The sequence below is a fragment of the Camponotus floridanus genome, unplaced genomic scaffold (genome assembly GCF_003227725.1).
Source record: "Camponotus floridanus strain SB8 unplaced genomic scaffold, Cflo_v7.5 scaffold72, whole genome shotgun sequence".
Lineage (NCBI taxonomy): Eukaryota > Metazoa > Arthropoda > Insecta > Hymenoptera > Formicidae > Camponotus > Camponotus floridanus.
In genome coordinates, this window is record NW_020229841.1 from 749,706 (window position 1) to 764,605 (window position 14,900).

The 14,900-nt window shown below is 37.0% G+C and overlaps 2 protein-coding genes across 7 annotated transcripts in view; both read right to left on the reverse strand.

The window, feature by feature from the left end:
- Window positions 1-8,044, reverse strand: part of LOC105248653 (WD repeat-containing protein 47) — a 64,734-nt gene extending 56,690 nt beyond the window's left edge. Inside the window, exons 1-2 of one of the 3 annotated variants that reach the window (XM_011253561.3) lie at window positions 3,109-3,205; window positions 2,941-3,026 (exon numbers count right to left, since the gene is read on the reverse strand). In XM_011253561.3, coding sequence (XP_011251863.1) covers window positions 2,941-3,026; window positions 3,109-3,135 — 113 coding nt within the window. In that variant the 5' untranslated portion in view covers window positions 3,136-3,205. Of the gene's footprint in view, window positions 1-2,940; window positions 3,027-3,108; window positions 3,206-7,557 lie in introns of those variants that run through there. The other 2 variants (XM_025413941.1, XM_011253559.3) reach the window with 2 other exon arrangements.
- Window positions 8,045-9,820: 1,776 nt separating this feature from the next.
- Window positions 9,821-14,900, reverse strand: part of LOC105248657 (E3 ubiquitin-protein ligase highwire) — a 185,950-nt gene continuing 180,870 nt past the window's right edge. For all 4 annotated transcript variants that reach the window (XM_020026702.2, XM_020026700.2, XM_020026701.2 and 1 more), the window contains 12 exons: window positions 14,721-14,892; window positions 14,195-14,580; window positions 13,994-14,123; window positions 13,509-13,915; window positions 13,318-13,432; window positions 13,029-13,219; window positions 12,524-12,949; window positions 12,078-12,446; window positions 11,779-12,003; window positions 10,917-11,689; window positions 10,466-10,833; window positions 9,821-10,386 (listed from right to left, as the gene is read on the reverse strand). In XM_020026702.2, the coding sequence (XP_019882261.2) occupies window positions 10,271-10,386; window positions 10,466-10,833; window positions 10,917-11,689; window positions 11,779-12,003; window positions 12,078-12,446; window positions 12,524-12,949; window positions 13,029-13,219; window positions 13,318-13,432; window positions 13,509-13,915; window positions 13,994-14,123; window positions 14,195-14,580; window positions 14,721-14,892 (3,678 nt within the window). In that variant the 3' untranslated portion in view covers window positions 9,821-10,270. The remainder of the gene's footprint in view (window positions 10,387-10,465; window positions 10,834-10,916; window positions 11,690-11,778; window positions 12,004-12,077; window positions 12,447-12,523; window positions 12,950-13,028; window positions 13,220-13,317; window positions 13,433-13,508; window positions 13,916-13,993; window positions 14,124-14,194; window positions 14,581-14,720; window positions 14,893-14,900) is intronic.

Consider the following 14,900-nt stretch of genomic DNA (forward strand, 5'->3'; position numbering starts at 1 on the left):
TATTTCAGTGCAAAAAGTTAATATTAAATATTATACTTTCATAGAGTAACAATGGTCTGTTTAAGTATAGAAAGTAGGTTGTCGAGATTAAGTTAAGCATCGAGTTAAATGTTCTTAAACGCAGCCGCGCTTGTGTGTCTCGACAAAAATGTCGAGCTTGAAGGATATAAGAATGGACTTGACGAAGTCGGCGCAGCGCGACGTGTTCTGGAGCAACGTCCGTTCCGGGCTACGTATTCCCCTTAATTGAGCGTGCACTACCATCTTCCCTTCCCCCCCTCTCCTAGCCCCCCTTTTCCCTCGTCTTCGGCCTGGGTGCCGCGATGGTTCCCTTACTTATAGTCACGCCTTAATTGAACGTGCGCCCACTAGTCAGACAATTCTTTTCGCATTTTCCTCTCGCCACCTCACCCCCGACCCTTCTCATCATCCTGAGACATTAAACCGTGCTCACGTACGCGCGTAATAAATTGAAGTCGTGCGCTTTCGGAAATAGTATTCCTGGCGGCTTTAGGGCGGAAGAGCGACCGCGAAGAATCCGATTAACTCCACGTAATTCAGTGTGACTCGCAATTAAAATATTAATTTCAGGTTTTTTCGTATTAAGCGAAGGTTGAAGCGATCTCTAAAGTTATCTGGGATTGGATGTCAGGAGCGAGAAAAAAATATGTGAATAATTTTTGCATTTGAACCGACATCTATACTAATTATTTTTCACCAATAAAATCGATATCCTGCATAATAAGACCAGTTTATAAAATATACATATGTATTCTGATGAAAAAAAATACATGAAATAATATGACATAGATACATATTTAAAAGAATTAATGATTATTAATATCAATCCACTTATTAATATTAATTGCTTTGTATAACTATGGCAAAATTTTTGGAGATTAAGATTTTATTAAATTATAATTTCTGTATTAAATGTTATTAAATTATAATTCTATTAAAATTTTATTAAATTATAATAAGTGTACAAAAATTTATTTTAATTAAAGGAAAGCAACTATAAATAAATAATAAGTCGTTGTAAAACCAAAGCTCACTTAGACGATTTACAATTCGCGATAGAATTCAAGACAGAAACCTATCTATAATTTTATGCATTACATATACATATTATGCATTTTGTATGCATGTATTTTAATTCTTATGTGAATTATATGATGCGTAAAATTATAAACAAAATTCCTTGCATTTTGTCACAAATTAATAAATCACTTAAATTAAGCTTCACTTACACGCGATCGTACGGAAAGATTTTCGCAGTGTCAAGTTCAAGGTATTCTATAAAACACGTACTATTTTAGCACGAACAATCGATGCGCGACCTTAAGCTCTCGCATACTCATAATCATTGCAAAAAAATCATTCATCAACGTGACTTGTTAATCATCATCTGTTTAAAGGAACAAGTCATGTCAAGAATTGTTCCTTTAATAATCACGCATGCAATTAAATATGACTTTTCCATTCAAAAATAATCCAGATATCATTTTCAACATAATTCATACTGCTTATGATGATGACATGATACGAGTCTGTAATCAGTACAAATATTGTCAGAATGGCATCGTGCGCATCATGTAATTTCGGAGACCTGTTTATCAGTGATTCATCGCCGCGGGTGTTCATTCTGAATTTCTTATAAGCCGCAAGGTCGATCGAATCAGCTGGCTGAATAATTCGTTATTTTCTTTTTTTTAACCGATCCGATATCCACAAAAATGATTGACATAATTCAGTATTTCAGCGTATTCAGTATTTTAAACAAGAATTTATGCAAAATATATGCATAACACTAGAAATGAACATGCATAATATAGGATAGCTTAAATAAAGTTTGAATATATATAATTAGTGTACGTATGTATACATGCAGAGATTTATATTTTTTCACTGCTTTTAATATTTATATCGTAAATTATAATTTTATATAATTTATCAATCTTTCAAAAGGTTTCTATTAAAATTGATTATCTATTTTATAATATTGCATGTTAAATTTTTTTATAAAACTCTTGCTCACTTTTAATATACGTTACTGTTAATACATTTTTAGTTCTTAACATTAAAAAGTATATTGTCATAAAATATGAAATATCTGTTAGTCAAGAAAATTCAAAATTCAAAATAAATAAAATATATAAATAAATTAAATTAAATTAAAAAATAAAATTTGTTATCATCAAAAAGATAATCGATTTTGATATAACATCTATATTACTGATTAAAAAAAATTATTTTATTCTCATATGATTTGTGTAGCGTATCTCTCGTCGAAGGCCAGGGAGAATTCATTGAACAATCGAGGTCAAGTTCGTGCCGATATCCGACTATGTGATGCGTCGTCACGATCAGAAAGCTAAGTACTTTAGATTCGCCGATCGCGTTTCGGCATCAACGACACGGGGCGTTCGATCTCTCGCCGAGAAGAGAAACGATCCGGGAGGATTTCACCGACCCAAAAAAACGACGAAACTCTTCTTCGACGTCAACTGCTTCCACCCGTGCGCCATACATTTTTTCCGTCCTACGAATGTTTTTACGATCAAAGAGAGCAAGAGGAGAAGCAGAAGCTCCTTAGATCGTGCGATGAATCGGAACGATCCGCTCGCGTTTGATCGTCGCGATTTATATTGTCTAACGCAAAAAGTAATGGATCTGAAACCGCTTGAGAAGCCATTTGGAATGATTTGCGTATCACGTGGAACTTGAATGTGTAACGGCCCCAAATTTACTACCGTTGTCTGACAGAATTCGTGTAATTTTGACGTTTTATGAAGGTTTCCACAATCGTCCCTCGACTATTAAGGCACTATATGATATATGTCAACTTTAAATTGGAAATGTCCAGAATAATTCGTGAAATTTAATTTAAAAATGGATGAACAGAGAACAACCTATACAGAGTAAAAGTCATACTCGTACCTTCCTAATGTATCCTTCGAGAAGTCCTCAATCGAAGCGACCGCCGATGATGCCACGATGATCATGATAAGACTCGTATCCCATATCTCGAGACAAGAAGAATTTTACATGATTTTAATTAAGCGTGTTTCAAGAATAAAATCACTACACCAATACAATTCAACTCACTGCATGAACGTTCACAATAAATTGCATTCGATGGTCCAATTTCTTTTCCAAAAATACAAGAAAGACTACTTGATCTCCCTTAAATAAACCTCTGTAGATCCGGTTCTTCGATATTCATCGAGTCCCCGAGCCTAGGTCAGTTATGATCTAAGATCGCCGGTGATTAATTTTCTCCAAACATGACAGCGAGCCGGTAGCAAATGCATTCGGTGAACACGCGCCGCGAATGACAATCCGATGCACTCGACGATGCACCGCATAATGCAGCGCTCGTGGTCACGTACGTCCAGCTCAACACGCGATGCGAATTGCTTCTTCTAACTTCTGAAATCGCACGACACGCCGCGTTTCGCGAGTTAACGACTGTACCTGATGATCTTATCTAAACTATCTCGGCTGCATCAATTAAGCCGACCCCTTCGGTGCACCTGACGAATACACGCGTTTCACTTTTATCTCGAGTCGAGTGTTGTTGCCACGAAACATCGGAGGATACTCGGATTGTCGACGTCGATGATTTATGTTCCGCACTCTTCTCGTCAGCCGGTTATGGTTTCGGCGAGCAGCGGACGGCGAGTGCACGCGAGATCGCCGAGTGCCAGGCCGCAAGTGCGCTGCTCAGGCAAACATCGAGGAGAAGAGGAAGATGGTACGACTACTGAAGGTGCTCGCGCCGGTTCCGAGGCGCATTCACCTTGCCAGGCCTCCACGCACTTGCGTCTGTCGCTTGCTCTGCATGTTTGTGTGTGTGTTTGTACGCGTAGATGCATACGTCGAACTCGTACACATGCGTACGCCAGCGTATCCGATTTGTTCTCACGCGAATGACCGACGATGAGTTTCTCTGTCGCGAAATCTAGAAACACCGGGTTTCCACAACCTTGATCTTGACCATCTTACGTCACGAAGACGTCGATCAGTCTTATTGTTAGATTGCTGCGAGGCGTCGATTAGGACCCGCTCAGCTGTCAAAGCCAAAATCGATATCAACGCAAGTCTATTTATTTTTAACCACCATAGATAAAAGAACCATTCAACCTTTTAATTCATTCATGGCTAAAGACTTCCCCTGGAATCTTCTTGAAACAATATTCAGATATTTTATGATAAAGTTTGTGTAACAACAAAAGAGAGGAGTCTAGTATAAACTGGTACATCAAGGAAAATCACAGAAGAAGATTCTAAAGGTGCTTTCCATTTAGCAACACAAGACAAATATATCATTCCATCTATTTACTAATGTTGAAGAAAAATAGAATAAGCCTCGTGTCGCTAAATGCAAAGCACCTTAAGACTCTTGGAGCGCCTCATTTCACACGTCAAGGAGCAATTAAATGAAGGAGCTCTTTGTAAGGGAACCGCAAGATCGACACGAAAGGAAGAGGACCCTTTTGTTTTTGGTTGAAAACTGGCAGAAGAGAGATCGCTAAAAGAAATCGCTTATACGTCAATGCTCGAAAAAAGAGGAGAAAGAACACGCGAATCTAAGACGGCCTCCAATTACTTAAGTCGATTAGTATGCCGTTAATCGCGTTAATGAGAACGCGCTTTGACGGAACTTAACGCGTTTAGAATACATTGTACGCACACACACCGCGGTCACACTCTGAATACGACGAAACGTGATATTTAAATATCGCGAGTCGCTCGGCTGGATGATTACGAGCGACAAGAAAATTCGCGTGAAAGGGATCTCCTGCTGCAAAAACGTCTCGTTGTAAATCATAGATTCGCCGAACAGAATATTGGCGCGAGTTTCTATTTTCTATCTTCATAAAAATAACTGCGTATCGAGATTATTCAAAAATATTTAATAAAAAATATTTAATTATTTAAATATTTATAAAAAAATTTATAAAAATTTTAAATATTTATAAAAATATTTAATAAAATGAACGGAAATGTAACGGATAATGTGTGCTTAAAACATTTCGGACAAAATCCGGAAAATAAATGTAAATCTCTTACATTAGTAAAAATAAAAGTTTGACATGTGCAAATTTTCATCCTCAGAGATCATGTAAAATATGTCTTTTATTTGTAAAATAATTACACTATTTTTCACAAGTTATTTTTTCTGTCTACGAAGAGAAATTACTTATCACATTTTATCCGCCTAATGATTCGAGTATCAATCGATCAATTGCCTTCGATCAACCGGATCTTCGAGAAAAAAAAATGAGCGCGAAATGCGCTTTTAAGTATATTTATCTAATTAATTCATCTTACTGATTGATATATCGACAAGTTCGACATGTTTTCTACTTTCTACCATAACAGCGCGGACAAAAAAAGGGGGAAAAAAGCAAAATCGAAGCGAGGAGAGAAAATGTAAAATTTGCACACTTTGCGCTTTCGAGTGAATGCGCAAGAAAAGATTATATATGCATACACGATGCAGCTTCGATGCAATAATTTGCATATGACATAGAATCGTTAATTAACGCCGACGTTGAATCAGAAACGAGAGCTGATTGGAGCTAATTTAGAGCAGCACGAGGACATCTTTCGCTCAATGACAAACACTCATTGAAGCTACGCCTAGATACGTAGGTTGAATTCATTTCTCTGTTTACACATTAGCTTATTGCACATTCCAATGTAAAATAATCAAATGTATATATCAATTAAATTATCTTATTAAGCTAATTAAATTATTCATATTAAAAAAAGAAAATATTTCGACTTCTCCTTATTATTAGTATCAATCTTATTAATATATATTCTGTCATAATTTAATTTAAAATGCAATTTCGTGCATATACGTAATTTAAAAATTAAATAAAAATATTAAGAAAATATATGAAATATATAAATAGATATATAGATGTATATGTGTTCAACTCGTGCATCTCGTAAGCAGTTGCAACGATAATGTCTCGCGTGCAAAGAAACTCGCTGGCACAAGAAAGCAATATTTTTCGATTCAAATGTGTTTCGCGTGTCAATACCGTTGCCTAAATTATCAGACGGCCTACCAAGTGTAAATCGCGACATGTGTTTGTGCGAGTGCAACATGTATGTGTATATACGAGGTAAAAATAACGGTACGGGGTGATCTCTCATCACCGAAACTGGTTCCCGGAATAATTCCCGACGAAGTTCCCATTGAGAGACGCGGCCCATATGGCATTGAAACAACCACGCGAGTCTACCACCTCGTAGAACGTCCCTGTTTTTTACGCAAATAGAACGCCGCTTAATTCAGATCATCGTTCGTGCGCTTTTCCGCGACAGGTAACTCATTTTCGAAGGCAAGTGCATCTCGTGCAGCCGAGGGAGAAAGATACTGTTGCATCTAGTGCTTTGGACGAATGACAGGCGCGTGCTCGACGACGTGACGCGTGCTACTCACGTGTCGGAAACCAGTTTCGCGTGAAACGCGAATGATTCCCGAGGAAGACGCTATCCATCGTGTGTAATCTCATAATTAGCCGTTTCAATCGAGTATCACCTGACACGTCCGTGACTAATAACGACTTCGAGAAATTTTGAACTCGATCGTAAATTCCATTTCGATGATAAGATTAATTCTACCACGTGAGGCATCGCTGCTGCTTGTTAATATTTTAGTGCCAGGCCAACGAAAACCGTAATAAAAACATCCCATTTCGTCTACGGTAATCTTGATCGCGATACGCAGTCGGACCACAAGTAAAATCGATTTGAATCTCGAGACGGAGTCTGATTTACCGTTTTACCTGCTCGTTTGCACCGAGCGTAAAAAGACAGCTGGAGATAAAACTTTCGCGAGACACATGGAGCAGTTTTTCAAAGTTTCAAGATTATAACCATGTTTCCAGCCGAAATATTATTATATTTGACAGTACAAGTATGCATGTATAAATATTACACGTATTCATTTTTCTAATATTCTCTAGTCTTTTAAAATTCGATGCACGTTTCGCTCCGAAACTCCTTCTATATTGTGTTTCGTCAAAGAAATATATTATTTTTATGCAAACTTTCTACGCTATAAATTTATTATAAAAAAATATTATATTATATTATAAATTTATTAATATATATTATATTATTTTATAAATTTACTAAATATATTAAATATAAATTTATTAGGATAAAAATATAAAACTGAAAATGGGATGTTTTTATACACAAAGATAGAAATTGTATGCTAAATATGTTCGGTGCCACAATACGAGAAAAATTGCGTTTAATTATGCAGAATATTTAAAAATAATTTGTCGTCGAAAATATAATATACAAATATGTAATTACATTATTACTTTTACAGTTACGTAACGAGGAAGAGGAGCAAGTATTAAATAAATCGAAAGACAAGACAGAACTGGCGCGAGGAACTCGTCGAGAGGAATGATAAATAAAGCGACGCGAGCAACTGACAGCGACTGACAGCGCGCCTTGTGCAATACGTCAAAAGCGCAATTAAGGGAATGTTATGAATGAACTAACTACAATGTTACTCACAAGAAACAAAGATGAGGTGACGTGTCGCGCGCATCCTCTGAGATGACAGAAGACTCGTTCCGGAGTAGGAAGTGAGGTTAAGGGATCCCGCAGGAGAAAACACACGGCGTGAAGTTCACGCCGAGAGAGCGCGTTCCGCGGGCAAGTTCACGCCGTTTTTCGTCAAGATCGATCGGGTCCTTCGGGGAATTTTTCGCGACCTTTTCTCCGCGCGACGAGACACCTTGTCCTCGTCGTCGAGCCTCGGATGCTCTCGCGAGGAAGCGCGTGCAATTTCGCCCTTGATTGAAGCGGCGCCGGGCTTGGCCGCAATTGGCTGCAATTCTCGGACTCTCTTAAAAATAAACGCGGTGTCCCCGGTTGACAGCGGGGTGGCACGAACGCGCGCTAGGGGCTCTCCTTCTCGGACGACGGGGCCTGTTACTCGACAAGTGCCGACAAGTCTCGTCGCGCGACGCGAAAAGAAACTCGTATCTGCCGCCGACGCCGACGGCGTGCGACGCGCGTCTCGTTAATTACGTAACTATTGTTGAACGGCGCGTAAATAAAAGCTACTTACCGCTGATCGAGGCGAAAAACGTCAGGATCGCGCGCACACACACACACGCGGCACGTTACGTTCTGCGGAGACTGCTTCGGCGCAACCGCCGCGCGATGGCGCTCGCGCGTGGCCGCCATCTTGGATCAATCGGCGCCGGGGCGCCGGGATAAATGCGCGCGTAAATTCTCGTTTCTCGACAGGAGGGTGAGGTAAGATGATTTATTAATATTAATTAAATTTGCATGAATGTTTCAAATGCAATGTCGCGCAAAATTAAATAACCTCACAATTATTATCAATATACTTATTATATCTTTTCCATAATTATTCAATATTATTATTCATAAATTCTGAAATAAAAGATATTATTTAATAATGAAATAAAAGATACATGATATTCATTAGCCATAATTTTTGTAATTTTTTTATTTCATCAAATTCACATTAAAAGTCTAAATATAAAATCTGTTATAATCTTTTCGATTATTATTCATAAATTCTAAAATAAAAGATATATAATATAATAATGAAATAAAAGATATATGATATTCATTATCTATCATTTCTGTAATTTTTTACTGCATCAAATTCATATTAAAAGTCTGTTATAATCATCACCGATAAAGTAAACATAAATTGGATGTAAATCAAATTAACACAAAATAATATTTAATATCTAATGGATATAATTTATATTTACATCAATCATTAATGTGACTTACACTTTTATGCTCAGACTCTGAATATTAAATTAATAGCAGTATTTAGATTATGATTGCAGTGAATTAGAAAAAGTTGAACTTGAAATGTGAACTTGAAAATGTTCGATTGATCAATCAAAATAAAAGAAGCCAATATCCGTCCTTATTCCGTCAGTTAAAGGTTTTGAAGTATTTGTAACGTCTGATTGATTGCAGATTTAATCTTAAATATCTCAACTTTTACTTATGAACTATACATATTCCCTTTATAATACTACTATTTAATTGTGATTAGTCTTTAGTCGGAAATATCATGAATTAAAAAGACTCATTCTTTTGATTCTTTGCCATTTATAATTCTCACAATAAGTTTATTATAATTTGTATAATATATAAATGTAATTTTTTTAGTCTATTCTTACTTAAAACACAAAAACTAATACACATGATACATGCATCTTGTCAGATTGTACGTATTGAATAAATCGTTGGCAAAATATAAAAAAATAGCGAGATCGTATATGAATAAATAGTGCATAATTGGAACGTATTAATGAAACGGCATTTTTTTAAATTCTTAAGCTTAATAATATAAATTATAACAATTGGCGGACATGCAACTCAATATCAATCGCACGTAACATTCATATATGCGACAATACAACACAGCAGTGCTACTATTTGCGCAATTAATGTATCAATAAGAGACATGTGCTGATAGTAGAAAGAATTATATCAATATGTATTCATGTGATGAAAAAATATAAAAACAAGCGAAAAATTAAAATATAAAATATAGCATTTAGTGATTTATTGGTATATTATTTCATCGCGATGCATAAACATAAGGAATATTGTATATTTCTATACTATGTATGTATATACATATTCCAATTATGTATATACTTTATATTAATTATATTAATTATATATAATACATATATGTATATACACATGTGTGTATTTGTATATATATGTATATATATGTATATATATGTATGTATGTATATATACATATCTTTTTCATACATTTCTAATGTCTAAATGATATTTGTGATAACTTAATGTACTTTCTTAAGCATACACTTTCGTCATATGTAATAACTTACTTATATATCATTTATGTATACTCAAGAATCAATTACTTCTTATATAAATAGTACAGGCAATTATCTTAAATGATTAAAAGATATTACAAATATCTCTTCTTACATTTGTAATAGATATTACAAATATGTATTACATCCTGCACGACATGAAATTCTTTCTCTTTCATATGTGGAAGTTTGATAAGCAGGTTGACGAGCTTCCCGCCATCGTCGGGAGCTGATTATTAAATTTATTAATAAAAACGACTTATCTATTACTTAACAAGTATATCTCTCTCGCATCACAAGCGTGTCGTCGCAAATTCATTCTCATATTTGGCTATAAATTGCGTCAATTTCATTAAAAATCATAAGCTGGAAGCTTAGAACGTATGTGCGTTGCGGCAGATGCCGCAACCTAGAGCAAACTCTTCTCCGGTCGGCGGATGCTTCACGTGCAATGGACATTCGTCTCCTTCTAATTGCTTTGCTTTGGAACCTTGGAAAAAGAAAAAAATCGATAAAGTACTATCATCTCTGCAAAATGGTTGTCTTGATAATGAAAAACGTATACGTACCAGCGGGACATACAGGCAACTCGCTCTTTGGGATAGTGGTAACACGCTGAAAGTCGTCGTGGCAGGGTTTGCAGAAGTGCGTAGTTCCGAAGCAGAAGAAGACTGCCACTGAGCAGCAATATCGACATTTATACTCGAGGAAGTCCGCTCCGTGCTTCGGACACATCTGTGCCCTTGCCACGTCGCTACAGCCACCGCACACTAATTCCGCGGGGTCGAAAGACTCCCCGCCCAGTTGTGCGTCGCAACGCGCCTCGCCACCATAATAAGCCTTCTGACACTTGTAACATACGTAATAAGCGTATCGCTCCATCGCGTAGACAGCGGAGTCTTGGTAACGACCGCCGGGTGCAAAAGTTCCTTCGGCCCTGCGGAAAATAAAATGTTGTTTATATTTTTAGAATATGCCCTTGAGATACATTAAGTATATTTTTTAGAAAGAAAATATTACTTGTGCAAGCCTTCATATTCCAAGCGCATTAGAGCCTTCCTTCGTACGTCCTCGTAGAGTTCTTTCACGCTTGCCAGTTGTTCGGACAACGTTGGGTGATCCATTGGTACTTTGCAGATTGGGCAGAGAGAGAAACCGAAGGTGATCCGGGGTCCCACCCAGCGCTTCATCAGGACGTGTCGGCAGCAATGCAGATGGAACACGTGGCCGCACTGCAACTGAATCGCCGGCGCGCAGGACAGGGCCTCGGTGAAGCAAATCATGCACATGTCATCGGCATCCTGTTTCAAATCCGTTCCTGGTAAGCAACGATGCAAGCAAGGTAAACAAGTTCTCTCGTTTCTAACACCCCCGCAAATGTGACCACAAGAGTGAACCTTGTTACAAGCGTTCTTGGCATGTTCCTGACAATCGTGATCGGCGCAAATGTTGCCTATCGCTAGCAAACCCGTGTTTCCCGTAGTGCCGCAAAATCGGCAAATACCAGTAGTGGCGCCGACCGGTTTCCTCGGCGAACCGTCGCGAAATTCTATTAATGCCTTCAATGTTCTGCTATCCGCTAAAGCCAAGATCCAGAAGAGTTTCGTTCTGCCGCAACCTTCGTGAAGATCCACTCGTATCGCTTCCTCTTCTTCTTTGCACACTTGTCTAAGATGGGTTCTGGTCCTTCTATGAAGGTGTAGAATTTTGTCGCATTCCGCGCACAAATTACCACAAACATTACATTGAATAATAGCTGTGGTTTCGTCGTCATCGTGATTGCTACAAGTTGGCTAGAGAAAACAAAAAATAAATAAAATCAGTTAAAATTGTACTGTATATTATATGTAATAATCAATAGAAATGCAAGGAATAATCTTACTCTAGGTGGCAGTGGTTGCCCTTCAGAACCACTCCATTGACCAGATGATAATCTTTCAACGTGATCTGAATCCAAAACACACAAAGAGGCGAGTGCTAACCACAGTATCGGGGATCGCAGGCATTCTGTAGGATCGCGACTCTTTTCGTCCAATCTGGTTAAATTTAAGATATTTTCAGCTATAGCCGCTTTCGTTATAGATGCCCATTCCTCCGACAATTTACCCTGTAATAAGAAAAAAAGATATCAATTTATTAATAAGATATTTTACAAGAAATGAATTATATCATAATACTTACCGATGCCATGTCCTTTAAAAGTTGAATTATCACTTCTGCCAATTTACGTGTCATGCAACCTCTTAACCACCATCTTGTTCCGACATAACTTTTCGGATGAATGCTAGTAGCTAATGAAGCGCTTTGAAGTGCCTTGCCATTATCTTTTCCTTTTACTTTAACTTGTACAGTCAATGCTTTTGCAATACAGCTTAAAAATACGTCGAGAATCCCGGCAGAATGTTCATTGAAATCCGAAACATGAGTGAAGCCGCTATTTGCCGCGGATACGATGCTGAAGTCGGTAGGGGGCAATCGTTCGACGTTTATAACGCTCGCTAGTGTTTCGGGTTTAATTTCTGGCAATATTCGTCTTAGGAGAGATGTTACCTGAAAAAATATAATCGTGATGAAGATGATTTCAAATTTTATGCCTAATTTTTCAAACGCTAGTGCAAAGAATGTACCTGACGCTGCACTCTTGCTGACCCGGTATGCAATAAACTTAATAGATCCTTTAGTAAACCAGTCTGATGTGATAGATAATATTGCCCTACAGAACTTCCGCTTAAAGCAAGAACCATAGAAAGCATTTCAAAGCAATAAGTATCGGCCGCTTTCGGCAAATCACTGTTGTCACTCAACAGACTATTAACGGGAGTTGGTGAACACAGAAGCAACTCCCATTCTTCTCTCAAGCGTATAGTTTCTTTTCTAATCGCTTGCACGATATGAGTACACACTTGTTTTTGTAAATGAGTCAAGTTACTTCTGCTAAATAATATTCCGACCATATGTTCTCGAAGATCATTACTATCCTCCAAATCTTCGTTAACGCCTTCTGTCGATTCTGCCTGTTGTTGCTTGTCTCCTTGTATAAGTTTCCCAAATACCTGCAATACAACACGATACATTGTGAGAGTATAATATTTTAAACGAAAAATAACACACATTATAAGAAATTAAACTTACTTGAGAAGTAATTAAACGAAATACTTTCAAAGTTTCTGCCTCGCAATTTCTTTGCTGAATAGTCTGTGCGCTTAGCTGTTTTCCTATTTTTAAAGATCCTCCTTCGATCTCACCAAGCACTCTGATTTGACGTACTCTCAAAGAATTATCTGGACCCTTTAATTCCATGCCTACGACTACATGACGTTGGTCTGTAGAGAAATATATATAATTACAATACAATACAGCTCAAACATCTTTAAAACATGCTTTGTTTTTTAATAATAATTACAATATTTTTATATATTACCAGTGATTGAACAATTAATCCATCCAGCTGATCTGCTCTCAATTTCTACAGATCTCAGTTTTGTCATCTCATCGGCATTAACTCCAGACAGAAAAGTCACGCTTGACACTTTGTGCTTTTAAATAAAAATATTCAATTAGTCAAACATTATTTGTAATAGAAATAATTAAATTTTTGTAAAAAGAACTTACTGTTAAATCGCGGCAGTTATCGATGTGTACGTACAACATTCTAGGCAATGTATGAGCACCACAGATGATAGTAATCACTTTAGTTTTATTACGATCTTCATCTCCGGATTCCCAAAATGTTTCCGTTGAATTGTCCGTTAGACTACCAATCATGGCTTGACGACTGGAAGCTTTGATTTCGACACTAGATGTTAAATCTTTTAAAACTTCCACACAACTGCTTATCTGTTGCGAAACAGTCGACTGATGGCTCTCATGCATACTCATCGTCACATCCTCTTCTTCTTCGGAACGAGAAAGAATTTTGCTAATGTTACTAAATACATGACTTCTATGCAGAAACATGTGATCTGCTGGCGTAAATCGAATACCCCAGCATCGAATCGCAGCTTGTTGTAATGGAGATCCTGCAAATTAATAAAATTAATTATTATAATATATTTATTTTAAAAAATATTCACTCAGATTTACTGCAAATTATTTACCAAGAGGTGGTAATAACATTAAATCCGCAATTGTTTGCAATAAGGTGTGAAACACTGTAGGTAATGGATTGACAGATTCTCCAGCTATCACTAAATCACATAAAGGATGCTCACTGACGCCGATTGTATCCTGAAAATTAAAGTAATAATCATATCATATTCATGTCTAACAAGTAAATTTTTATTAAAAATGTCACTTACATGATCTTCTTTCTTTTCTGTTTTATTATCATCATCATTTGCATCTGTAGTGTCAGAAGAAACGATCGGTGTAAGAGATGAGACGAACCACCATAATAAATCGTGCAAACAAATTGGTTGCGTTACGCTTCTTAAAAGCCAATTTAATGCTTGCATTGCGTAAACTCGACAGGCGGCACGACGCAATGCTTGCTTCATCGCAAGCTGCAGATGTTGCAAATTGTGTTGCTGAAGAACGAACAACATCACAGGTCTCATGAGAATCTCAATTCGATCATTACTTGCTACTTCAGTTTGACTAGTGGATACTATTGCGGATTGATCCATTGATGGTACTAATTTCTGAAGTGCAGCAGATGGATAACATAAAAGCGAAGAACCCGCTTCTGAAAAATAAAATTGAAATATATTTTACTTATTTAAAATCGAAAATATATTTTTAATATTTATTAAGGAAAGAAAATTCTTAATAATTATTTATAATAAGAAATAATATTTTACTTCAAATATATAGAAACACGCATACCATTACTCATTTCGCTACTGCTATTGTTCCGTTTCCTCATCATAACAACTCTGCCATCGTTACTATTTCTAGCCCAAGGTGCACCGGTAGACATAGACACCGATCTATGGAACATGCTGCGATTCTTGCTACTTTCATTGTCACTATCACTCATTGGATACTCTGATAATGGCTGGAAAT